Source organism: Pseudophryne corroboree (genome assembly GCF_028390025.1).
Source record: "Pseudophryne corroboree isolate aPseCor3 chromosome 3 unlocalized genomic scaffold, aPseCor3.hap2 SUPER_3_unloc_20, whole genome shotgun sequence".
Lineage (NCBI taxonomy): Eukaryota > Metazoa > Chordata > Amphibia > Anura > Myobatrachidae > Pseudophryne > Pseudophryne corroboree.
Window position 1 is genome coordinate 76,521 of NW_026967509.1, and position 27,231 is coordinate 103,751.

At 47.5% G+C, this 27,231-nt stretch overlaps 1 protein-coding gene across 1 annotated transcript in view; it reads left to right on the top strand.

Annotated features, from left to right (window-relative positions):
- Positions 1–2,124: 2,124 nt before the first annotated feature.
- LOC134983670 (zinc finger protein 135-like) overlaps positions 2,125–27,231 on the top strand; it is a 53,116-nt gene continuing 28,009 nt past the window's right edge. The window contains exons 1-2 of the mRNA XM_063949334.1: positions 2,125–2,506; positions 25,462–25,610. Of these exons, the coding sequence (XP_063805404.1) occupies positions 2,173–2,506; positions 25,462–25,610 (483 nt within the window). The 5' untranslated portion in view covers positions 2,125–2,172. The remainder of the gene's footprint in view (positions 2,507–25,461; positions 25,611–27,231) is intronic.

Sequence of the window (27,231 nt, forward strand, 5' to 3'; positions counted from 1 at the left end):
CTGCCTCTGACATTCTCTTAATGCCCCCTCACCTGCTGCCTCTGACATTCTCCTAATGCCCCCTCACCTGCTGCCCCTGACATTCTCCTAATGCCCCCTCACCTGCTGCCCCTGACATTCTCCTAATGCCCCCTCACCTGCTGCCCCTGACATTCTCCTAATGCCCCCTCACCTGCTGCCCTATCTGTCCCTCACCTGCTGCCCAATGTCTGTCCCTGCTGCCCTTCTAACCTGCCGCTCCCTGTCATTCTCCTGTTGCCCCTTCACCTATCTCCTGCCGCACCCCAGTCTTCTGCCATCAGAGCCATTTCTAGGGTTAGGTGATCTGTGCAATCACACGGGGCGCATGCGGCCGCGGTCTCTTTGAGACAGTATTCTATGTCTGGCTTTCCGCATGGAATAATGTTGAAAGTGTCTCACCCAAAATGGCCACCGCCTCAGAGGAGACACTTCAGACTGTTGCTAGAGGAGATGGCGACCATTTTTGGAGGGACATTTATAAGACTGGCAGATGCGAACAGCATCCCCACCCTCCTCCATTTCCTGCCGCTCTCATCCTCCAGGTAATGGCTGTCGTATCCTATTTCACCCTGCAACCCCCCTTACCTTTGGCCCCCTGCCACCACTTTCTGCTGCCCCTTACCTGCCCCTTCCCAGTCTCCAGCCGCTCCCCACCTGTCTCCTGTTGACCCCCTCACCTACTCCCTTCCTCACCTGCTGACCATTGTCTCCCCCCCCCCACATGCAGCTCCCTGCCTGTCATTACTGCATCTCTACTGCAACCCCTCCTCACCTACCGCCTCCCCCATCCTCCCACCTCACCTGCTGCTGCCTGTCTTCTACTACCACCCTTTCCTGCTGCCCCCAGTGTGTTTCCTGACGACCCTTAACATGCCACCCCATCTGCCCCTGCTGCCACCTCACCTTCTGACAGCCTGTCTTCTGCTGCCCACCTTCTTGATTTGATGGGATCTGGGAGTGTCACAGTGACATCACTTATATCTATAGTAATAATACAGGGACATGACTGGGGAGGTGAGGGGATCTGGGAGTGTCACAGTGACATCACTTATATCTATAGTAATAATACAGGGACATGACTGGGGAGGTGATGAGATCTGGGAGTGTATATAATGATATTTGGTGTCTCCCGCATTTCACAGGAAGACACAGTAGTGAAGAAGACGCCCAGCTATCCCCATGTATCAGGAGGACGTAACAGGACCAAGAGCCCCATCCCGGTGCCTCCACCTCACTCACTGATACATGAGAGAGACAGTGACCAGAAGATCCTGGAACTCGCCAACAAGACCATTCAGCTGCTGACTGGAGAGGTGACTGCTGGGAATGGGACATTATACAGTAACACCAGGGGATGTGTCTGGATGATGACTGGAGAGGTGACTGCTGGGAATGGGACATTATACAGTAACACCAGGGGATGTGTCTGGATGATGACTGGAGAGGTGACTGCTGGGAATGGGACATTATACAGTAACACCGGGGGATGTGTCTGGGTGATGACTGGAGAGGAGACTGCTGGGAATGGGGCATTATACAGTAACACCGGGGGACGTGTCTGGGTGATGACTGTATAACTGTGTGTGTCAGGTGCCTATAAGGTGTCAGGATGTCACTGTCTATGTCTCCATGCAGGAGGGGGAGTATATAGAGGAACACAGGGGTCTGTACAAGGACGTGATGATGGAGAATCACCGGCCCCTCACATCACTGGGTAAGAGGAGACTGTCATGTATTGTACAGGGGAGAGCAGGTATGGGGGCCCCTATATACACACATCATCTGATAATCACATATATACACTGTACTCAGTCACTGTGTCCCCTACAGATGGGCCCAGTAACAGAGATACCCCAGAGAGATGTCCCCGTCCTCTGTATTCCCAGGATTGTACAGAGGAGAATCACAGGATCCCACAGGAGGATCAGGTAGGTGGGATTTAGAGTCTCCCCAATATACCAAAGTGACTGTCACTATATGATCTGTAGAGGAGCTTTGTGTCTTATACACTGATATTATACTGTTTCACCTCAGTTTGATCTGACTGTATGCAAATGTCATTATAGTGTTTTTTGGGTTATTTAGGAAGAACGTCTGTCTGATATAAAGGCAGAAGATATAGAGGGAGAAGAAGAGACGTATGTGACTGATATGAAGGCAGAAGATACAGAGGGAGATGAAGAGACGTATGTGACTGATATAAAGGCAGAAGATATAGAGGGAGAAGAAGAGACGTATGTGACTGATATAAAGGCAGAAGATATAGAGGGAGAAGAAGAGACGTATGTGACTGATATGAAGGCAGAAGATACAGAGGGAGAAGAAGAGACGTATGTGACTGATATAAAGGCAGAAGATATAGAGGGAGAAGAAGAGACGTATGTGACTGATATGAAGGAAGAAGATACAGAGGGAGAAGAAGAGACGTATGTGAGGGGTGATCAGCAGTGTAAGGAGGAGGAGATCCCTACAGATATCAGCACAGGTGAGTAATAAACACTTATTACAGAAGTCACATATTCTCATTGCTCAGTCACTACAGCAATCTCTTATCCTACACCCTCCTCTGCCATCAGCCCTGTTCTCAGTTGGGTGTTTCAAACACAAGGCTATCCATGACAAATATCACATGTAGAGAGTTTTCTCTGACGTCCTAGTGGATGCTGGGGACTCCGTAAGGACCATGGGGAATAGCGGCTCCGCAGGAGTCTGGGCACATCTAAAGAAAGCTTTAGGACCACCTGGTGTGCACTGGCTCCTCCCCCTATGACCCTCCTCCAAGCCCCAGTTAGATCTCTGTGCCCGAACGAGAAGGGTGCACACTAGGGGCTCTCCTGAGCTGCTTAGAGTAAAAGTTTAAATTAGGTTTTTTTATTTTCAGTGAGTCCTGCTGGCAACAGGCTCACTGCATCGAGGGACTAAGGGGAGAAGAAGCGAACTCACCTGCGTGCAGAGTGGATTGGGCTTCTTGGCTACTGGACATTAGCTCCAGAGGGACGATCACAGTTCCAGCCTGGATGGGTCCCGGAGCCGCGCCGCCGGCCCCCTTACAGAGCCAGAAGAGCGAAGAGGTCCGGAAAATCGGCGGCAGAAGACGGTCCTGTCTTCAGATAAGGTAGCGCACAGCACCGCAGCTGTGCGCCATTGCTCTCAGCACACTTCACACTCCGGTCACTGAGGGTGCAGGGCGCTGGGGGGGCAGCGCCCTGAGACGCAATAAATCGATAAAAACCTTATATGGCTAAAATAAATGCATCACATATAGCTCCTGGGCTATATAGATGCATTTAACCCCTGCCAGAACATACAGAAAAACGGATGATAGGCTCCGCCCCCTTCTCGGCGTCCTTATCTCCTCAGCACACTGGCGCCATTTTCCCTCACAGCTCCGTTGGAGGGAAGCTCCCTGGCTCTCCCCTGATGTCACTACACTACAGAAAGGGGTTAAAAAAGAGAAGGGGGCACTAATTAGGCGCAGTATAAATAATACAGCAGCTATAAAGGGGAAAACACTTATATAAGGTTATCCCTGTATATATATAGCGCTCTGGTGTGTGCTGGCAAACTCTCCCTCTGTCTCCCCAAAGGGCTAGTGGGGTCCTGTCCTCTATCAGAGCATTCCCTGTGTGTGTGCTGTGTGTCGGTACGTTTGTGTCGACATGTATGAGGAGAAAAATTATGTGGAGACGGAGCAGAGTGTCTGTAATAGTGATGTCACCCCCTAGGGGGTCGACACCTGAGTGGATGTACTGTTGAAAATTACGTGACCGTGTCAGCTCTGTATAAAAGACAGTGGTTGACATGAGACAGCCGGCTACTCAGCTTGTGCATGTCCAGACGTCTCATGGGCCGTCAGGGGCTCTAAAGCGCCCGTTACCTCAGATGGCAGATACAGACGCCGACACGGATACTGACTCCTGTGTCGACGGTGAAGAGACAACCGTGTTTTCCAATAGGGCCACACGTTACATGATTGAGGCAAAGGAAAATGTTTACACATTTCTGATAATATGAGTACCACCAAAAGGTATTATGTTGGTGATGAAAAACTACCTGTAGTTTTCCTGAATCTGAGAAATAAAATGAGGTGTGTGATGATGCGTGGGTTTCCCCCCGATAACAATTGATATTTTCTAAAAAGTTATTGGCAGTATACCTTTTCCCGCCAGAGGTTAGGGTGCGTTGGGAAACACCCCCTAGGGGGGATAAGGCGCTCACACGCTTGTAAGAACAAGGGCTCTACCCTCTCCTGAGATGGCCGCCCTTAAGGATCCTGCTGATAAAAGCAGGAGGGTATCCTAAAATGTATTTACACACATAATGGTGTTATACTGCGACCAGCAATCGCCTCAGCCTGGATGTGCAGTGCTGGGTTGGCGTGGTCGGATTCCCTGACTGGAAATATTGATATCCTAGATAAGAACAGTATATTATTGCCTATAGAGCATTTAAAAGATGCATTTCTATATATGCATGATGCACAGCGGAATATTTGCCGACTGGCATCAAGTATAAGTGCGTTGTCCAATTCTACCAGTAAAGTGGTCAGGTGATGCGGATTCCAAACGGCATTTGGAAGTATTGCCTTAAAAAGGGGACATTTGGGGTCGGTCTTTCAGACCTGGTGGCCACGGCAACAGCTGGGATATCCACGTTTGTACCCCAGGTTGCCTCTCAAAATAAGACGCCGTATTATCAGGCGCAGTCCTTTGTTGGCAAGCGGACAAAAGGGTTCCTCTTTTCTGCTCGTGACAGAGGGAGAGGAAAATGGCTGCAGAGATCAGCCAGTTCCCAGGAACAGAAACCCTTTTCCGCCTCTGCCAAGCCCTCAGTATGACGCTAGGGCTTTACAAGTTCAGGCACGGTGGGGGCCCGTTCTCAATGAATTTCAGTGGGCTCACTCGCAAGTAGACCCCTGGATCCTTCAGGTAATATTTCAGGGGTACAAATTGGAATTCGAGACGTATTCCCCTCGCCGTTTCCAAAAGTCTGTTTCTCTATCGTCCTAAGTGGATGCTGGGGTTCCTGAAAGGACCATGGGGAATAGCGGCTCCGCAGGAGACAGGGCACAAAAGTAAAGCTTTTACAGGTCAGGTGGTGTGTACTGGCTCCTCCCCCTATGACCCTCCTCCAGACTCCAGTTAGATTTTTGTGCCCGGACGAGAAGGGTGCAATTCTAGGTGGCTCTCATAAAGAGCTGCTTAGAGAGTTTAGCTTAGGTTTTTTTATTTTACAGTGATTCCTGCTGGCAACAGGATCACTGCAACGAGGGACAGAGGGGAGAAGAAGTGAACTCACCTGCGTGCAGGATGGATTGGCTTCTTGGCTACTGGACATGAAGCTCCAGAGGGACGATCACAGGTACAGCCTGGATGGGTCACCGGAGCCACGCCGCCGGCCCCCTCACAGATGCTGAAGCAAGAAGAGGTCCAGAATCGGCGGCTGAAGACTCCTGCAGTCTTCTAAAGGTAGCGCACAGAACTGCAGCTGTGCGCCATTTTCCTCTCAGCACACTTCACACGGCAGTCACTGAGGGTGCAGGGCGCTGGGGGGGGGCGCCCTGGGAGGCAAATGAAAACCTTTAAAAAGGCTAAAAATAACTCACATATAGCCCTAGAGGCTATATGGAGATATTTACCCCTGCCTAAATGTACTAAATAGCGGGAGACGAGCCCGCCGAAAAAGGGGCGGGGCCTATCTCCTCAGCACACGGCGCCATTTTCTGTCACAGCTCCGCTGGTCAGGAAGGCTCCCAGGTCTCTCCCCTGCACTGCACTACAGAAACAGGGTATAACAGAGAGGGGGGGCAAAATAAATGGCAATATATTAATATAAAAGCAGCTATAAGGGAGCACTTAATCATAAGGCTATCCCTGTCATATATAGCGCTTTTTGGTGTGTGCTGGCAGACTCTCCCTCTGTCTCCCCAAAGGGCTAGTGGGTCCTGTCTTCGTATAGAGCATTCCCTGTGTGTCTGCTGTGTGTCGGTACGTGTGTGTCGACATGTATGAGGACGTTATTGGTGTGGAGGCGGAGCAATTGCCAAATATGAGGATGTCACCTCCTAGGGGGTCGACACCAGAATGGATGCCTTTATTTGTGGAATTACGGGATAGCGTCAACTCGCTTAAGCAGTTGTTTGCCGACATGAGGCGGCCGGACACTCAATTAGTGCCTGTCCAGGCGCCTCAAACACCGTCAGGGGCTGTAAAACGCCCTTTGCCTCAGTCGGTCGACACAGACCCAGACGCAGGCACTGATTCCGGTGGTGAAGGTGACGAATCAACCGTATTTTCCAGTAGGGCCACACGTTATATGATTTTGGCAATAAAGGAGATGTTACATTTAGCTGATACTACAGGTACCACTAAACAGGGTATTATGTGGGGTGTGAAAAAACTACCAGTAGTTTTTCCCGAATCAGAAGAATTAAATGACGTGTGTGATGAAGCGTGGGGTGCCCCGATAAAAAACTGCTAATTTCAAAGAAGTTATTGGCTTTATACCCTTTCCCGCCAGAGGTTAGGGAGCGCTGGGAAACACCTCCTAGGGTGGACAAAGCGCTAACACGCTTATCAAAACAAGTGGCGTTACCCTCTCCTGAGACGGACGCACTTAAAGATCCATCAGATAGGAGGATGGAAAATATCCAAAAAGGTATATACACACATGCAGGTGTTATACTACGACCAGCTATTGCGACTGCCTGGATGTGCAGTGCTGGGGTAGTTTGGTCAGAGTCCCTGATCGAAAATATTGATACCCTGGACAGGGACAATATTTTACTGTCGTTAGAACAAATAAAGGATGCATTTCTTTATATGCGTGATGCACAGAGAGATATCTGCACACTGGCATCACGGGTAAGTGCTATGTCCATTTAGGCCAGAAGAGCTTTATGGACACGACAGTGGACAGGCGATGCGTAGAGGAGTTATTTGGGGTCGGTCTATCGGATTTGGTGGCCACGGCTACGGCCGGGAAATCCACCTTTCTACCTCAAGTCACTCCCCAACAGAAAAAGGCACCGACCTTTCAACCGCAGCCCTTTCGTTCCTTTAAAAATAAGAGAGCAAAGGGCTATTCATATCTGCCACGAGGCAGAGGACGAGGGAAGAGACAGCAACAGGCAGCTCCTTCCCAGGAACAGAAGCCCTCCCCGGCTTCTACAAAAGCCTCAGCATGACGCTGGGGCTTCGCAAGCGGACTCGGGGGCGGTAGGCGGTCGTCTCAAGAATTACAGCGCGCAGTGGGCTCACTCGCAGGTAAATCCCTGGATCCTGCAGATAATATCTCAGGGGTACAGGTTGAAATTAGAGACAGAGCCACCTCGCCATTTCCTGAAGTCTGCTTTACCAACGTCCCCCTCAGAAAGGGAGACGGTTTTGGAAGCCATTCACAAGCTGTATTCTCAGCAGGTGATAGTCAAGGTACCTCTTCTACAACAAGGGAAGGGGTATTATTCCACTCTTTTTGTGGTACCGAAGCCGGATGGTTCGGTAAGGCCTATTCTAAATCTGAAGTCCTTGAACCTGTACATAAAGAAGTTCAAGTTCAAGATGGAATCACTCAGAGCAGTGATAGCGAACCTGGAAGAGGGGGACTTTATGGTATCCTTGGACATCAAGGATGCGTATCTCCACGTTCCAATTACCCCTCACACCAGGGGTACCTCAGGTTCGTTGTACAAAACTGTCACTATCAGTTTCAGACGCTGCCGTTTGGTTTGTCCACGGCACCTCGGGTCTTTACAAAGGTAATGGCCGAGATAATATTTCTTCTTCGAAGAAAAGGCGTATTAATTATCCCATACTTGGACGATCTCCTAATAAGGGCAAGGTCCAGAGAACAGCTAGAGATGGGTTTAGCACTATCTCAAGAGGTGCTAAAGCAGCGGATGGATTCTGAATATTCCAAAATCCCAATTAATGCCGACAACTCGTCTGCTGTTCCTGGGGATGATTCTGGACACGGTTCAGAAAAAGGTTTTTTCTTCCCGAAGAAAAAGCCAAGGAGTTATCTGACCTGGTCAGGAACCTCCTAAAACCAGGAAAGGTGTCTGTACATCAATGCACAAGAGTCCTGGGAAAAAATGGTAGCTTCTTACGAAGCAATCCCATTCGGCAGATTCCATGCAAAGGGATCTGTTGGACAAATGGTCAGGGTCGCATCTTCAGATGCACCTGCGGATAACCCTGTCGCCGAGGACAAGGGTATCTCTTCTGTGGTGGTTGCAGGAGGCTCATCTATTGGAGGGCCGCAGATTCGGCATACAGGATTGGATCCTGGTGACCACGGATGCCAGCCTGAGAGGCTGGGGAGCAGTCACACAGGGAAGAAATTTCCAGGGAGTGTGGTCGAGCCTGAAAAAGTCTCTTCACATAAGCATTCTGGAACTAAGAGCAATCTACAATGCTCTAAGCCAGGCGGAACCTCTGCTTCAAGGAAGACCGGTGTTGATCCAGTCGGACAACATCACGACAGTCGCCCATGTAAACAAACAGGGCGGCACAAGAAGCAGGAGGGCAATGGCAGAAGCTGCCAGGATCCTTCGCTGGGCGGAGAATCACGTGATAGCACTGTCAGCAGTATTCATCCCGGGCGTGGACAACTGGGAAGCAGACTTCCTCAGCAGACACGACCTTCACCCGGGAGAGTGGGGACTTCATCCAGAAGTTTTCCACATGCTATTAAACCATTGGGTAAAACCAATGGTGGACATGATGGCGTCTCGCCTCAACAAAACATTGGACAGGTATTGCGCCAGGTCAAGAGATCCGCAGGCAATAGCTGTGGACGCGCTGGTAACACCTTGGGTGTACCAGTCGGTATATGTGTTTCCTCCTCTGCCTCTCATACCAAAGGTATTGAGGATTATACGGCAAAGAGGAGTAAGACTAGTGGCTCCGGATTGGCCAAGAAGGACTTGGTACCCGGAACTTCAAGAGATGGTCACGGACGATCCGTGGCCTCTACTTCTGAGAAGGGACCTGCTTCAGCAGGGTCCTTGTCTTTTTCAAGACTTACCGCGGCTGCGTTTGACGGCATGGCGTTTGAATGCCAGATCCTAAAAGGAAAAGGCATTCCAGAAGAAGTCATTCCTACCTTGATAAAGGCAAGGAAGGAAGTCACCGCGAAGCATTATCACCGTATTTGGCAAAAATATGTTGCGTGGTGCGAGCAGCGGGGTGCTCCGATAGAGGAATTTCAACGGGGTCGTTTCCTACATTTCCTGCAATCAGGATTGTCTATGGGTCTCAAATTGGGATCTATTAAGGTTCAAATTTCGGCCCTATCAATATTCTTCCAAAAAGAATTGGCCTCAGTCCCTGAGGTCCAGATTTTTATCAAAGGAGTACTGCATATACAGCCTCCTGTGGTGCCTAAGGTGGCACCGTGGGATCTAAATGTAGTTTTAGATTTCCTCAAATCCCATTGATTTGAACCACTAAAGAATGTGGATTTGAAATATCTCACATGGAAAGTGACTATGTTACTGGCCCTGGCTTCGGCCAGGAGAGTATCTGAATTGGCGGCTTTATCTTATAAAAGCCCTTATTTAATTTTCCATTCGGATAGGGCAGAGCTGCGGTCACGTCCGCATTTTCTCCCTAAGGTGGTATCAGAGTTTCACCTGAACCAGCCTATTGTAGTGCCTGCGGCTACAGACGACTTGGAGGACTCCAAGTTGTTAGACGTTGTCAGAGCCTTAAAAATATATATTTCAAGGACGGCGGGAGTCAGAAAATCTGACTCGCTGTTTATACTGTATGCACCCAACAAGTTGGGTGCTCCTGCTTCTAAGCAGTCGATTGCTCGTTGGATTTGTAGCACAATTCAACTTGCACATTCTGTGGCAGGCCTGCCACAGCCTAAATCTGTTAAGGCCCATTCCACAAGGAAGGTGGGCTCATCTTGGGCGGCTGCCCGAGGGGTCTCGGCATTACAACTCTGCCGAGCAGCTACGTGGTCAGGGGAGAACACGTTTGTAAAATTTTACAAATTTGATACCCTGGCAAAAGAGGACCTGGAGTTCTCTCATTCGGTGCTGCAGAGTCATCCGCACTCTCCCGCCCGTTTGGGAGCTTTGGTATAATCCCCATGGTCCTTTCAGGAACCCCAGCATCCACTTAGGACGATAGAGAAAATAAGAATTTACTTACCGATAATTCTATTTCTCGGAGTCCGTAGTGGATGCTGGGCGCCCATCCCAAGTGCGGATTATCTGCAATAATTGTACATAGTTATTGTTAACTAATTCGGGTTATTGTTTAGGAAGCCATCTTTCAGAGGCTCCTCTGTTATCATGCTGTTAACTGGGTTTAGATCACAAGTTGTACGGTGTGATTGGTGTGGCTGGTATGAGTCTTACCCGGGATTCAAAATCCTCCCTTATTGTGTACGCTCGTCCGGGCACAGTACCTAACTGGAGTCTGGAGGAGGGTCATAGGGGGAGGAGCCAGTACACACCACCTGACCTGTAAAAGCTTTACTTTTGTGCCCTGTCTCCTGCGGAGCCGCTATTCCCCATGGTCCTTTCAGGAACCCCAGCATCCACTACGGACTCCGAGAAATAGAATTATCGGTAAGTAAATTCTTATTTTTACCGACGTCTCCCGCTGACAGGGAGGCAGTTTTGGAAGCCATTCACAAGCTGTATTCCCAGCAGGTGATAATTAAGGTACCCCTCCTGCAACAGGGAACGGGGTATTATTCCACACTATTGTGGTACCGAAGCCAGACGGCTCGGTGAGACCGATTTTAAAATCTAAAATCTTTGAACACTTACATACAGAGGTTCAAATTCAAGATTGAGTCACTCAGAGCAGTGATTGCGAACCTGGAAGAAGGGGACTACATGATGTCTCGGGACATCAAGGATGCTTACCTTCATGTCAAAATTTACCCTTCTCACCAAGGGTATCTCAGGTTATGGTACAGAACTGTCACTATCAGTTCAGACGCTGCCGTAGGGATGGTCCACGGCACCCCGGGTCTTTACTGAAGTAATGACCGAAATGATGATATTCCTTCGAAGGAAGGGAATTTTAGTTACCCTTATCAGGGAATCGTCCAAGTAAAGGATAAGATCCAGGGAACAGTTGGAGGTCGGTGCACTATCTCAGGTAGTGTTGCGGCAGCACGATTGGATTCTCAATATTCCAAAATCGCAGCTGGTTCCGACGACTTGTATTCTGTTCCTAGGAATGATCCTGGACACAGTCCAGAAAGAAGGTGTTTCTCCCGGAGGAGAAAGCCAGGGAGTTATCCGAGCTAGTCAGGAACCTCCTAAAACCGAACCAAGTCTCAGTGCATCAATGCACAAGGGTTCTGGGTAAAAAATGGTGGCTTCCTACGAAGCAATCCCATTCGGCAGATTCCACGCAAGACTTTCCAATGGGATCTACTGGACAAATGGTCCGGGTCGCATCTTCAGATGCATCAGCGGATAACCCTGTCACCAGGGACAAGGGTATCCCTCCTGTGGTGGTTGCAGAGTGCTCATCTTCTAGAGGGCCGCAGATTCGGCATTCAGGACTGGGTCCTGGTGACCACGGATGCCAGCCTGCGAGGCTGGGGAGCAGTCACACAGGGAAGGAATATCCAGGGCTTATGGTCAAGCCTGGAGACATCACTTCACATAAATATCCTAAAGCTAAGGGCCATTTACAATGCTCTAAGCTTAGCAAGACCTCTGCTTCAAGGTCAGCCGGTGTTGATCCAGTCGGACAACATTACGGCAGTCACCCACGTAAACAGACGGGGTGCCACAAGAAGCAGGAGGGCAATGGCAGAAGCTGCAAGGATTCTTCGCTGGGCGAAAAACCATGTGATAGCACTGTCAGCAGTTTTCATTCCGGGAGTGGACAACTGGGAAGCAGATTTCCTCAGCACGACCTCCACCCGGGAGAGTAGGGACTTCACCCAGAAGTCTTCCACATGATTATAAACCGTTGGTAAAAACTCGACAGGTATTGCGCCAGGTCAAGGGACCCTCAGGCAATAGCTGTAGATGCTCTGGTAACACCGTGGGTGTACCAATCAGTGTATGGGTTCCCTCCTCTGCCTCTCATACCCAAGGTACTGAGATTGATAAGATGGAGAGGAGTAAGCACTATATTCGTGGCTCCGGATTGGCCAAGAAGGACTTGGTAACCGGAACTTCAAGAGATGCTCACGGAGGATCCGTGGCCTCTACCTCTCTAAGAAGGGAGCTGCTCCAGCAAGGACCTTGTCTGTTCCAAGACTTACCGCGGCTGCGTTGACGGCATGGCGGTTGAACGCCGGATCCTGAAGGGAAAAGGCATTCCGGATGAAGTCATCCCTATCCTGATCAAAGCCAGGAAGTATGTAACCGCAAAACCTTATCACCGCATTTGGCGAAAATATGTTGCGTGGTGCGAGGCCAGTAAGGCTCGACGGAGGAAATTCAACTGGGTCGATTCCTACATTTCCTGCAAACAGGAGTATCTATGGGCCTGAAATTGGGGTCCATTAAGGTTCAAATTTCGGCTCTGTCAATTTTCTTCCAAAAAAGAACTAGCTTCAGTCCCTGAGGTTCAGACGTTTGTTAAAGGGGTACTGCATATACAGCCTCCTTTTGTGCCTTCAGTGGCACTTTGGGATCTCAAGGGGGTTTTTGGGTTCCAAAAGTCACATTGGTTTGACCCACTTAAATCTGTGGAGTTAAAATATCTCACAGAAAAAGTGGTCATGCTGTTGGCTCTGGCCTGGGCCAGGCGCGTGTCAGAATTGGCGGCTTTATCCTGTAAAAGCCCTTATCTGATTTTCCATTCGGACAGGGTGGAATTGAGGACTCGTCCTCAGTTTCTCCCTAAGGTGGTTTCAGCGTTCACCTGAACCAAACCTATTGTGGTGCCTGCGGCTACTAGGGACTTGGAGGACTCCAAGTTGCTAGACGTTGTCAGGACCCGGAAAATATATGTTTCCAGGACTGCTGGAGTCAGGAAATCTGACTCGCTGTTTATCCTGTATGCACCCAACTAGCTGGGTGCTCCTGCTTCTAAGCAGACTATTGCTCGTTGGATTTGTAGTACAATTCAGCTTGCACATTCTGTGGCAGGCCTGCCACAGCCAAAAATCTGTAAATGCCCACTCCACAAGGAAGGTGGGCTCATCTTGGGCAGCTGCCCGAGGGGTCTCGGCTTTACAACTTTGCCGAGCAGTTACTTGGTCAGGAACAAATACGTTTGTAAAATTCTACAAATTTGATACCCTGGCTGAGGAGGACCGGGAGTTCTCTCATGGGGTGCTGCAGAGTCATCCGCACTCTCCCGCCCGTTTGGGAGCTTTGGTATAATCCCCATGGTCCTTACGGAGTTCCCAGCATCCACTAGGACGTCAGAGAAAATAAGAATTTACTTACCGATAATTCTATTTCTCGTAGTCCGTAGTGGATGCTGGGCGCCCATCCCAAGTGCGGATTGTATGCAATACTGGTACATAATTATTGTTACCAAAAAAATTTGGGTTATTGCTGTAGTGAGCCATCTTTTCTAGAGGCTCCTCTATTATCATGCTGTTGACTGGGTTCAGATCACAAGTTGTACAGTGTGATTGGTGTGGCTGGTATGAGTCTTACCCGGGATTCAAAATCCTTCCTTATTGTGTACGCTCGTCCGGGCACAGTATCCTAACTGAGGCTTGGAGGAGGGTCATAGGGGGAGGAGCCAGTGCACACCAGGTGATCCTAAAGCTTTCTTTAGATGTGCCCAGACTCCTGCGGAGCCGCTATTCCCCATGGTCCTTACGGAGTTCCCAGCATCCACTACGGACTACGAGAAATAGAATTATCGGTAAGTAAATTCTTATTTTTTCAGGGCCCTGACAACGTCTAGCAACTTGGAGTCCTCCAAGTCCCTAGTAGCCGCAGGCACCACAATAGACTGGTTCAGGTGAAACGCTGACACCACCTTTGGGAGAAACTGGGGACGAGTCCTCAATTCTGCCCTATCCATATGGAAAATCAAATAAGGGCTTTTACAAGACAAAGCCGCCAATTCTGATACTCGCCTGGCAGAAGCCAAGACCAATAACATAACCACCTTCCACGTGAGATATTTCAGATCCACGGTTTTTAGTGGTTCAAACCAATGTGATTTTGAGAAACTCAACACCACGTTGAGATCCCAAGTTGCCACAGGAGGCACAAACGGGGGCTGAATATGCAGCACTCCCTTTACAAATGTCTGAACTTCAGGTACTGAAGCTAGTTCTTTCTGAAAGAAAATCGACAGAGCCGAGATCTGTACCTTAATGGAGCCCAGTTTTAGGCCCATATTCACTCCTGCTTGCAGGAAATGCAGAAATCGACCTAGTTGAAATTCCTCTGTTGGGGCCTTTTTGGCCTCACACCATGCAACCTATTTCTGCCATATGCGGTGATAATGGTTTGCTGTAACCTCCTTCCTAGCTTTAATAAGCGTAGGAATGACTTCCTCCGGAATGCCCTTTTCCTTCAGGATCCAACGTTCAACCGCCATGCCGTCAAACGCAGCCGCGGTAAGTCTTGGAACAGACAGGGCCCCTGCTGTAGCAGGTCTTGTCTGAGCGGCAGAGGCCACGGGTCCTCTGAGATCATCTCTTGAAGTTCCGGATACCACGCTCTTCTTGGCCAATCCGGAACCACGAGAATTGTGTTTACTCCTCGCTTTCTTATTATTCTCAATACCTTTGGTATGAGAGGTAGAGGAGGGAACACCTAAACTGACCGGTACACCCACGGTGTCACTAGAGCGTCCACAGCTATCGCCTGAGGGTCTCTTGACCTGGCGCAATACCTCTCTAGTTTTTTGTTTAGGCGGGACGCCATCATGTCCACCTGTGGACGACCCCATTGATTTACAATCATTTGGAAGACTTCTGGATGAAGTCCCCACTCTCCCGGGTGGAGGTCGTGCCTGCTGAGAGAGTCTGCTTCCCAGTTGTCTACTCCCGGGATGAACACTGCTGACAGTGCTAGTACATGATTCTCCGCCCATCGGAGAATTTTTGTGGCTTCTGCCATCGCCATCCTGCTTCTTGTGCCGCCCTGTCGATTCACATGGGCGACTGCCGTGATGTTGTCTGACTGGATCAGCACCGGCTGGTGTAGGAGCAGGGATTTTGCTTGACTTAGGGCATTGTAAATGGCCCTTAGTTCCAGAATATTTATGTGAAGGGCAGTCTCCTGACTTGACCATAGTCCCTGGAAGTTTCTTCCCTTTGTGACTGCCCCCCAGCCTCGTAGGCTGGCATCCGTGGTGACCAGGACCCAGTCCTGTATGCCGAATCTGCGGCCCTCCAGAAGATGAGCACTGTGCAGCCACCACAGAAGAGACACCCTGGTTCGCGGAGACAGGGTTATTAAACGATGCATCTGAAGATGCGATCCGGACCACTTGTCCAACAGGTCCCACTGAAAAATTCTGGCATGGAACCTGCCGAATGGAATTGCTTCGTAAGAAGCTACCATCTTTCCCAGGACCCGCGTGCAGTGATGCACCGATACCTGTTTTGGTTTTAGGAGGTCTCTGACTAGAGAAGACAACTCCTTGGCTTTCTCCTCCGGGAGAAACACTCTTTTCTGGGCCGTGTCCAGAATCATTCCCAGGAACATTAGACGTGTCGTGGGGACCAGCTGTGACTTTGGGATATTCAGAATCCAGCCGTGCTGGCTCAGCACTTCCTGAGATAGTGCTACTCCCACTAACAACTGTTCCTTGGATCGTGCCTTTATTAGGAGATCGTCCAAGTATGGGATAATTAAAACTCCCTTTTTTCGAAGGAGTATCATCATTTCCGCCATAACCTTGGTAAATACCCTCGGTGCCGTGGAGAGTCCAAACGGCAGCGTCTGGAATTGGTAATGGCAATCCTGTACCACAAATCTGAGGTACTCCTGGTGAGAATTGTAAATGGGGACATGCAGGTAAGCATCCTTGATGTCCAGGGATACCATGTAATCCCCCTCGTCCAGGGTTGCAATAACCGCCCTGAGCGATTCCATCTTGAACTTGAATTTTTTTATGTATGTGTTCAAGGATTTCAAATTTAAAATGGGTCTCACCGAACCGTCCGGTTTCGGCACCACAAATAGTGTGGAATAGTAACCCCGGCCTTGTTGAAGTAGGGGTACCTTGATTATCACCTGCTGGGAATACAGCTTGTGAATCGCTGCTAGCACCGCCTCCCTGTCTGAGGGAGCAATCGGCAAGGCGGATTTTAGGAAACGGCGGGGTGGAGTCGCCTCGAATTCCAGCCTGTATCCCTGAGATACTATTTGAAGGATCCAGGGATCCACCTGTGAGCGAGCCCACTGATCGCTGAAATTCCTGAGGCGGGCCCCCACCGTACCTGGCTCCGCCTGTGGAGCCCCACCGTCATGCGGCGGACTTGGAAGAGGAAGCGGGGGAGGACTTTTGTTCCTGGGAACCTGCTGTTTGCTGCAGCCTTTTTCCCCTGCCTCTGCCTCTTGACAGAAAAGACCCTCCTTTTCCCCGCTTGTTTTTCTGGGACCGAAAGGACTGAACCTGATAAAATGGCGCCTTCTTAGGCTGTGAGGGGACATGGGGTAAAAATGCTGACTTCCCAGACGTTGCTGTGGAAACTAGGTCGGAGAGACCATCCCCAAATAATTCCTCCTCCTTATAAGGCAAAACTTCCATGTGCCTTTTGGAATCTGCATCTCCAGTCCACTGGCGAGTCCATAAGCATCTCCTAGCAGAAATGGATATTGCACTTACTTTAGATGCCAGCCGGCAGATTTCCCTCTGTGCATCTCTCATGTATAAGACTGAGTCTTTGATATGGTCTATGGTTAGCAGAATCGTGTCTGTCTAATGTGTCAATATTTTCTGACAGTTTATCTGACCACGCAGCGGCAGCACTGCACATCCATGCTGACGCAATAGCTGGTCTAAGTATAATGCCTGAGTGTGTATATACAGACTTCAGGATCGCCTCCTGCTTTCTATCAGCAGGTTCCTTAAGGGCGGCCGTATCCTGGGACGGTAGTGCCACCTTTTTAGACAAACGTGTGAGCGCTTTATCCACCCTCGGGGGTGTTTCCCAACGTAACCTATCCTCTGGCGGGAAAGGGAACGCCATTAGTAGCTTCTTAGGAATTACCAATTTCTTATCAGGGGAAGCCCACGCTTTTCTAAGACTATAACTTTCTAAGAGCTCAGGAGAGCCCCTAGTGTGCATCCAACCTCGGCCGGGCACGAAATCTAATTGAGGCTTGGAGGAGGGTCATAGTGGGAGGAGCCAGTGCACACCAGGTAGTCTAAGATCTTTCTAGAGTGCCCAGCCTCCTTCGGAGCCCGCTATTCCCCATGGTCCTTACGGAGTTCCCAGCATCCACTAGGACGTCAGAGAAATTAACATGCTGTAACTAACCTGTATATATATTTATATGTATATGTGTGGTACTGTTCCATGGGCCTGTACCTCGAGCACAGACATGGTATTATTTGTGGGGGAGTGTTGTTAAAATTATATATGTATACTTCCCTCGGACCCCTCAGGGGTCGCAAGAATGTTATTTTGCCAGGTTTCTTCTCCCTGCTGTCGACGATTGCTAGGTTTTCTGTCGACCATAAGGTTTCCTGTCAGATCCACAACTGGGGCATTCAGTACATGGTCATACACATTCAGAACACATTGATGTCACTAGGGACCCAATGGTTCCGGACAATCCACTTATATGTATGGTGTGTGTGTGTGTGTATATGTATGTATGTGTGTATATATATATATATATATATATATATATATATATATATATATATATATATATATATATATATATATATAATATACGCAGGATATGTGTATTACATTATGTATATTCATATTATGATTTCTAATGAGTGCTGAAGTAAAAGTATTCCTTCTCATGTGCTGGTCGCTCTGTTGATAAAGCTCTATGTCGGCCGTGACGAGTTGGTCTCAGATCCTCACAAGGAGTCCGAATGATTATTATTTTTCCCGCCGTAGACAGAATACTGTAAAAGTCAACTCCCGGTCTGCACGGGCCCTGTCTCAAAGGATCGTACACAGGAAGCTAAGTGATATTTTATTCTATACTTTGGAGTTATTTGCATTACATGCACACGGGGGAGTGTTTATATTCGGAAAGACATCCCATAGAATTACCCTATAGAGAGAGGGGGTGTGTCTTATGTTGATTCTGCTCTATAACATGGCGGCAGGCTGCCGTGCGACTGCAGTAGAAATGCTGAGGCTGACTACGAGAGATACTGGAGTGTTTCCCTGGGACGGTGTACCGCTGTTAGGGGAGGCCTCAGTCAATCTCGGCGGATACCACTGGTAAGTGTAACTTCGTGAGTTAGAGTCCCTCACAACGGTTGGTGACGCATTCTGCTGTGGGATTCAGTCATTTCAACCGGTTCGATACCGTTCTTTTTTCCCTTTCTGTGCAGATAGTGGACGGTGAAAAGGTAAGAGTTCTGCAGCCTTGTCAGGTTCGCAGAAGTGGATGTCGTTTTCTGTTTCTACCACATCCACCGCATGTCGCTGGGTCTATCTGGCTGGAGGCCACTCCTGTGGAACTCGTCCACTACTCTTCAGTCAGTCCGGGAATGGACTTGGACCTGTGAGTTAATAATGGAATCCAAAGGGGGACATACTGGAGTTTACAGATGATTCCCCTCACTGATTTTTCAAATAGATCTTGCCGTTTCCCCTCTGGAAGCGGAGGTAGTACGCGACGCCATACCAGAGTTGCTTCAAGGTCAGGGCATTGTCCTGCAGTTCCTGGTTAAAAAAAAAAAAAAAAAGGGGGGAAAACGGAGATTTCTCCTTACGAAGTTGAACTACAGGATGGAATCTCTCAGGCCAGGGAGCTCCAGTACGTAAAGGTAGAAAGGTAGAAAGGGGTTTAGATGAATTTTTCTCTGCATTCAGCTTACCTGGGTTGATATCCAGGACTGTCTTTGCCATTTCACCGGAGTGATGGCAGTAGGATGGTATTCTTTCACTAGTGAGAGCCATTGTTATTCTGTACTGGGACACTCTCCTGATTAAGGCGAGGTCAAGACACAAGTGCAAATCGTTGTTTCTCTCTGAGTGTTCTTCAACACAGGGAATGGCTGTTTTCCCAACGACGTAGACGTCGGTATCAGAGTAGATACTGAACGGTTGAAGTTCTCTGTGTTTTCCTGTGGAAAGAGGTCTGCGGATCCGGAGTCGGATCAGATTTGCAGTGACAATCCATCAATATGTTCCGTTGATGAAGAAGATGGTGCGGCCTAAGAGGTCTTTTCGGTGAGCAGGTCAAATGCCAGAGTGGTTTTCACGGGGCCAGTTGGAAATGTGGTCTGAATCTCACCTGCACATGCTGGGAAGCTTGTCTGCAATAAGCTTTCTTGAATTAAGAGCTATTTTCAGTGAACATATGCTTAGTGATCTGCACGTGTTAATTCTGTTGGGCGACTTGACAGCAGTGGTGTTAGTAAGCCGCTAGGGCGGAACAAGGAGCAAAGCAGCAATGGCAGATGCCGTAAAAGTTTTCTGCTGGGTGGAAAGACTGGTAAACGCTATATTAGCAGTCTTAGTTCCGGATGTGAACGATGGAGAAATAGTTTCCTCTGCAGACGCGATCTCCATCCGGGAGAAATACTGTTGTCATCGAGAAGTTTCGCTGAAGCGACAAGTCTTTGAGGAGTGCCTCACTTGGACATGTTGGCATCTCACCTCATCGAGAGACCTCAGGTATATTGTTCCAGGTCAGAGGACAATCAAGCTATAGCAGTGGACGTCCTCGGGACACCTTGGGTTTTTTCAGTCGGTCTATGTGTCCCGTCCGTTATCACTCTTCTGAAGGTGATAAACGTAATAAGAACAAAGGTTCAGGCGATCCTCATCGTTACAGTCTAAACAAGGAGGGCTTGGTATCCAGTTCTTCAAGATTTACTCATAGAAGATCCCTGGCCTCTTCCTCTACGTGAGGAACTGTTACAGCAAGATCCGGGCGTGTATCAAGACTTACAGTGGCTGCGTTTGACGGCGTGGCGATTCAATGCCATATCCTTGCCAGAAAGGGGATTCCCAGTGACGTCATTGCCAATCTTCTTCAGGCTAGAAAAGAAGCAAAGCCTTACCACCGTGTTTGGAGAAAATATGTGTCTTGGTGTGAATCCAAGAAAGCTACTACGGAAGCTTCAGCTGGGTCGTTCTTCTCCATTCTTTGCAAGCAGGTGTGGGTGCAGGCCTAGAGTTAGGCTCCATTCAAGTGCGGCTTTGACCTTATGCATTTTCTTTCAAGAAAGAACTGGCGACCTTTCTGGAAGTTCGGACGTTCGTGGAAGGAGTACTGCACATCCAACCTCCATTTGTGCCCCCATTGGCACCGTGGGACCTTGACGTGGTGTTGCATTTTCTTGTGTCACAATGATTGGAACGTTTATGAAAGGTTGTGTTAAAATTTATTTCTTGGAGAGTGGTCATGCCTTTGGCTTTGGCGTCCGCAAGGCGGGTGTCGGAAGTAGCGGCTGGGTCTCACAAGAGCCCCTGTTTGATCTTCCAGGTGGATAGAGCAGAATTGAGAACTCTGATAATAGTTCTGCCAAAAGTGGTTTCAGTGTTTCGCAGAAACCAGCCTATTTGATGCCTGTGGTTACTTAAGCATTGGCTGATTCAAGGTCTCTCGATGTAGTCAGGGCTTTGAATATTTATATCGCCAATTTGGCTCAGATTGGGGAAACAGAGGCTCTGTTTGTCCGGTATGCTCCCAGCGTGATTGGGGCGCCTGCGTCTCTGCAGTCGGTTACACACTAGATCTGTGATCCGATTCGGCGTGCTCGTTCTATGGCTGGATTGCCGTTACCGAATTCGGTGGTGACCCATTCTACTAGGAAGGTGGGCTCTTCTTGGGCGGATGCCCGAGGAGTCTTGGCGGTTCAACTTTGCCGAGCGGATACTTGGTCGGGTTCAAACACTTTTGCTAAGCTCTATAAGTTTGATACCCTGGCTGATGGGGACCTCATGTGTGCTCAATCGGTGCTGCAGAGTCGTCCGCACTATCCCGCCCGGTCTGGAGCTTTAGTATAAACCCCATGGCCCTTACGGAGTCCCCAGCATCCTCTAGGATGTATGAGAAAATAGGATTTTAATACCTACCGGTAAATCCTTTTCTCTTAGTCCATAGAGGATGCTGGGCGCCCGTCCCAGTGTGTACTGTATCTGCAGTTATTGGTTATGGTTACACTCTTGTGGTATTTCTTTTCTGTCAGGCTGTTGCTGACGTTGTGCATGCCATGGCATGCGGTGTCTTATTATTGGTTGTGTTGACACACAGGTTGTGTTACATATTCTCTCAGCATGTGGCTGTGTATTGTTCATGCCGTTTGCTGGTGTTCTATTGAATGCCACGTTCTGCGGTACATTCGTGGTGTGAGCTGGTATGACACTCACCGTGTTTACACAATAAATTCTTTCCTCGAAATGTCCGTCTCCCTGGGCACAGAGGAGGAGGGGCATAGAGGGAGGAGCCAGTTCACACCCATTCAAAGTCTTATAGTGTACCCATGTCTCCTGCGGATCCCGTCTATACCCCATGGTCCTTACGGAGTCCCCAGCATCCATTACGGACTAAGAGAAAAGGATTTACCGGTAGGTATTAAAATCCTATTATTATTATTATAATACAGAGGGAGCAGCCTGTGGTGTCCTGTTGATAATAATAATAATAACGGGACTGCTCCCTCTGTATAGTAATAACAACAACAGGACACTACAGACTGCTCCCCTTGTATAATAATAATAATAATAATAATAATAATAATAATAATAATATTATACAAGGGGAGCAGCCTATAGTGTCCTGTTGTTGTTGTTATTACTATACAGAGGGAGCAGCCTGTGGTGTCCTGTTGTTGTTGTTGTTGTTGTCATTATACAGGGGAGCAGCCTATAGTGTCCTGTTGTTGTTGTTGTTGTTGTTATTATACAGGGGAGCAGTCTCTGGTGTTCTATATTATTATTATAATACAGGAGTAGCAGCCTGTGGTGTCCTGTAATTATTATTATTATTATACAGGGTGAGCAGCCTGTGGTGTCCTGATATTATTATTATTATTATTATTATTATTATTATTATTATTATTATTATACAGGAGTAGTAGCCTGTGGTGTCCTGTTATTGTTGTTGTTGTTGTTATTATTATTATTAATAATAATAATAATAATAATAATAATAATAATAATAATAATATTATTATTATTATACAGGGTGAGCAGCCTGTGGTGTCCTGTAATTATTATTATTATTATTATTATTATTATTATACAGGAGTAGCAGCCTGTGGTGTCCTGTTATTATTATACAGGGTGAGCAGCCTGTGGTGTCCTGTTATTATTATACAGGGTGAGCAGCCTGTGGTGTCCTGTTATTATTATAATACAGGAGTAGCAGCCTGTGGTGTCCTGTTATTATTATAATACAGGAGTAGCAGCCTGTGGTGTCCTGTTATTGTTGTTATTATTATTATTATTATTATTATTATTATTATTATACAGGATGAGCAGCCTGTGGTGTCCTGTAATTATTATTATTATTATTATTATTATTATTATTATACAGGATGAGCAGCCTGTGGTATCCTGTAATTATTATTATTATTATTATTATTATACAGGATGAGCAGCCTGTGGTGTCCTGTAATTATTATTATTATTATTATTATTATTATTATTATTATTATACAGGGTGAGCAGCCTGTGGTGTCCTGTAATTATTATTATTATTATTATTATTATTATTATTATACAGGGTGAGCAGCCTGTGGTGTCCTGTTATTATTATACAGGGTGAGCAGCCTGTGGTGTCCTGTTATTATTATACAGGGTGAGCAGCCTGTGGTGTCCTGTTATTATTATACAGGGTGAGCAGCCTGTGGTGTCCTGTTATTATTATACAGGGTGAGCAGCCTGTGGTGTCCTGTTATTATTATACAGGGTGAGCAGCCTGTGGTGTCCTGTTATTATTATACAGGGTGAGCAGCCTGTGGTGTCCTGTTATTATTATACAGGGTGAGCAGCCTGTGGTGTCCTGTTATTATTATACAGGGTGAGCAGCCTGTGGTGTCCTGTTATTATTATACAGGGTGAGCGGCCTGTGGTGTCCTGTTATTATTATACAGGGTGAGCAGCCTGCGGTGTCCTGTTATTATAGTGTTCCTTCTAGGCTGTCTCAGCAGGGTGCGGCCCCCTGCCCTGTCTCGGTGCACCCTGCAGGACCATAAATCGCCCCCTTGTATACAGAATGCAGCAGGCAGAGTGCAGGTTACAATGTTGTCGTCTACTCCTTGCCCACCTCTGAAATTGGAACACAATTTCTATCCTTAGTGAACTGGATGGCAGAGGAGGCACTGTAATAACACAGCACTCTGATAAAGAGGAAAAGAACAGGGAAAGCAGTGAGCATGTTCTGCTTACAGTATTTCCCGAGTAGAACAGACTTATTTTTTTCCTATATATTTTAACCCATTGTTTAATTTTTCTGTTTTATAACACATAGAAGACTGGACATATACAGTATGTTTCTCAGTATAGATGTTGGGGGTCTTATATGTATGTATGTATGGGTATATGATTTACTAAAGGCAAAATGTATGTACAAAAACTATAAACATATACGCTATGCTTTGTGTGCAAAGTGTCACATCAATAATGTGCCCTTCAAAACAAAAATGAGCCCTCTTCACTGCTCAGCACCCTGCCCTAAAAATATCCTAGAGTGAACACTATATTATAATACAGGGGAGTAGCCTGTGGTGTCCTTTTACTATTATTATTATTATTATTATTATTATTATTATTATTATACAGGAGGAGCAACCTGTGGTGTCCTGTTAATAAAGACATGTTATTATTTTTATACTGGGGTGCAGCCTTTAGTGTCATTATTATTATTATTATTATTAATTTTATTATATGTAATTGTGGGGATTGAAAATATTGCTCAAATTCTAGGATATATTAAAGCAAGGACCATAATATCCCTGGCATCTGTAACTGATGATAATTAGAGCAGTATGAAGCAAATGTATATCACACTCCTGGAAGTGTCACTGTGACATCACTTATCTATAGTAATAATACAGGGAGGTGAGAAGGTCTGGGATAGTCACTCTGATGTCACATATATATATATAAATAATACAGGGACATGACTGCGGAGGTTATGAGGTCTGGGATAGTCACTCTGACGTCACTTATATATATATAGAAATAAGACAGGGACATGACTGCGGAGGTGAGGGGATCTGGGAGCGTCACTTTGACATCACTTATATCTGTAGTAATACTGGGACATGACTGGGGAGGTGAGGGGGTCTGGGAGTGTCACTTTAACATCACTTATATATATAGTAATAATACAGGGATATGACTGGGCAGGTGAGGGAATCTGGGAGCATCACTGTGGCATCACTTATATCTATAGTAATAAAGGGACATGACTGGGAAGGTAAGGGGATCTGGGAATGTCACAGTGACATCATTAATATCTATAGTAATAATAGAGGGACATCATTGGGGAGGTGAGGGGGACCTGGGAGTGCCACAGTGACAAGAGAAAGAAAGTAGACTTCATTGTGGGCGCACTCTTGTGAAGAAATAATGAGATATTCTCAAAGAATAAAACTTTACTTTTATTACAAATGATTAAGAAATTATGCAATCTCCTGAGAACAAATAATGTCTGCCACCTTCCCCCTGGCTGTCTCCTGCCGCCTTTCCCCTGCCTGTCTCTTGCCGCCTTTGCCCTGCCTGTCTCTTGCCGCCTTTTCCCTTGTGTGTCTCCTGCAACCTTTCCCTTGCCTGTCTCCTGCAGCCTTTCCCCTGCCTGTCACCTGCAACTTTTTCCCTGCCTGTCGCCTGCAACCTTTCCCTTGCCTGTCTCCTGCAGCCTTTCCCATGCCTGTCTCCTGCCACTTTTCCCCTGCCGGTCTTCTGCCACCCCCTTGCCTGTCTCCTACCACCTCTGCTACACCATCGGCTGGATCTGTGAATTCTGAGGTTACGGAGACTGTACGCTGCAGCTCCATGAATGAGGCCATGAAATTTCCCTCAGGAGACCCTGTCCCTTCACAACCAATTCTCACCCTTACACCACTTCATGGCTGCAGCCATACTCGTCTGACAACTCAGGACACATAGAGCACATGCTCCGTATGGGTCGTGCACATGAGCGGTGTACCGAACATCAGCTCATTGTGACTCCACCCACAATAGCGCTACACTCTAGATCAGGCCCACTATGCAGTACAGCCTTATGGGGCTGGGTCACAGGAACCTTGGAGACACTGACCAGGACTCTATGGCTGTGGGGAAATAGGAGACTTAATGACCACTCTATTCCATATTTACTATGTTACATGTGCAGTATGTTTTATGTATTATATTTATTCCAAGGAACTCCAGCTGTGGGGAACGGACACTTTATTACACATCACACGTTCTGTATTCTCTCTGATTCACCGAGGATGGACAAGGACAGGAGTCACAGGACTGAGAGGATAATAAATATCACCCTGGAGATCATCTACCTGCTGACTGGGGAGGTGAGTGGATCTGGGAGCATCACATTGACCTTATATCTATAGTAATAATACAGGGATATGACTGGGGAGGTGAGGGGATCTGGGAGGATCACTGTGACTACTTATATCTATAGTAATAATACAAGGACATGACTGGGGAGGTGAAGGGATATGGGAGCGTCACAGTGACCTTATATCTATAGTGATAATACAGGGACATGACTGGGAAGGTGAGGGGATCTGGGAGCATCACAGTGACCTTATATCTATAGTAATAATACAGGGACATGACTGGGGAGGTGAGGAGATCTGGGAGCATCACTGTGACCTTATATCTATAGTAATAATACAGGAACATGACTGGGGAGGTGAGGGGATCTAGGAGTGTCACCGTGACATCACTTATATCTATAGTAATTATACAGGGACATGACTGGGGAGGTGATAGGATCTGGAAGCATCAATGTGACCTTATATCTATAGTAATAATACAGGGACATGACTGGTGAGGTGAGGGGATCTGAGTGCGTCACTGTGACATCTCTAATATCTATAGTCATAATACAGGGATATGACTGGGGAGGTGAGGGAATCAGAGCATCACAGTGAGGTCACATGTCTATAGTAATAATACAGGGATGTCACTGGGGAGGTGAGGGGATCTGGGAGCATCACAGTGACATCACGTATATCTATAGTAATAATACAGGGACTTGACTTGGGAGGCGATGGAATCTTGGAGCTTCATAGTGACGTCACTCATCTATAGTAATAATACAGGGACATGACTGGGGAGGTGAGAGGATTTTGAAGCGTTACTGATAAGTAACTTATATCTATAGTAAATACAGGGACTTGACAACGGAGGTGGGGGGATCTGGGAGTGGCGCAGTGATGTCACATATCTATAGCTATAACACAGGGGCATGACTGGGGAGGTAAGGGGATCTGGGATCGTCACAGTGGCATCACATATCTATAGTAAATACAGGGACATGACTGGGGAGGGAAGGGGATCTGGTAGCGACGCAGTGATGTCACATATCTATAGTAATAACACATGGACATGACGGGAGGTGATCTGGGAGTGTCACAGTGACATCACTTATATCTATAGTAATAATACAAGGACATGACTGGGGAGGTGAAGGGATCTGGGAGCATCACTTTGACGTCACATATATCTATAGTATTAATACAGGGACATAACTGCGGAGGTGAGGGGTTTGGGAGCGTCACAGTGATGTTACTTTTGTCTATAGTAATAAAACAGGGACATGACTGGGGAAGTGAGTGAATCTGGGAGTGTCACAGTGACATCACTTATATCTTTAGTAATAATTCAGTGACATGACTGGGGAGGTGAATTGATCTGGGATCATCACAGTGACATCACTTACATCTATAGTAATAATACAGTGATGTGACTGGGGAGGTGAGGGGGTCTTGGAGCCTCACAGTGACATCACTTATATCTAAAGTAATTATACAAGGACATGACTGGGGAGGTGAGGGAATCGGAGCGTCATAGTGAGGTCACTTATATCTATATTAATGATACAGTGATGTGACTGGGCAGGTGAGGGGGTCTTGGAGCCTCACAGTGACATCACTTATATCTATAGTAATAATACAGGGACAC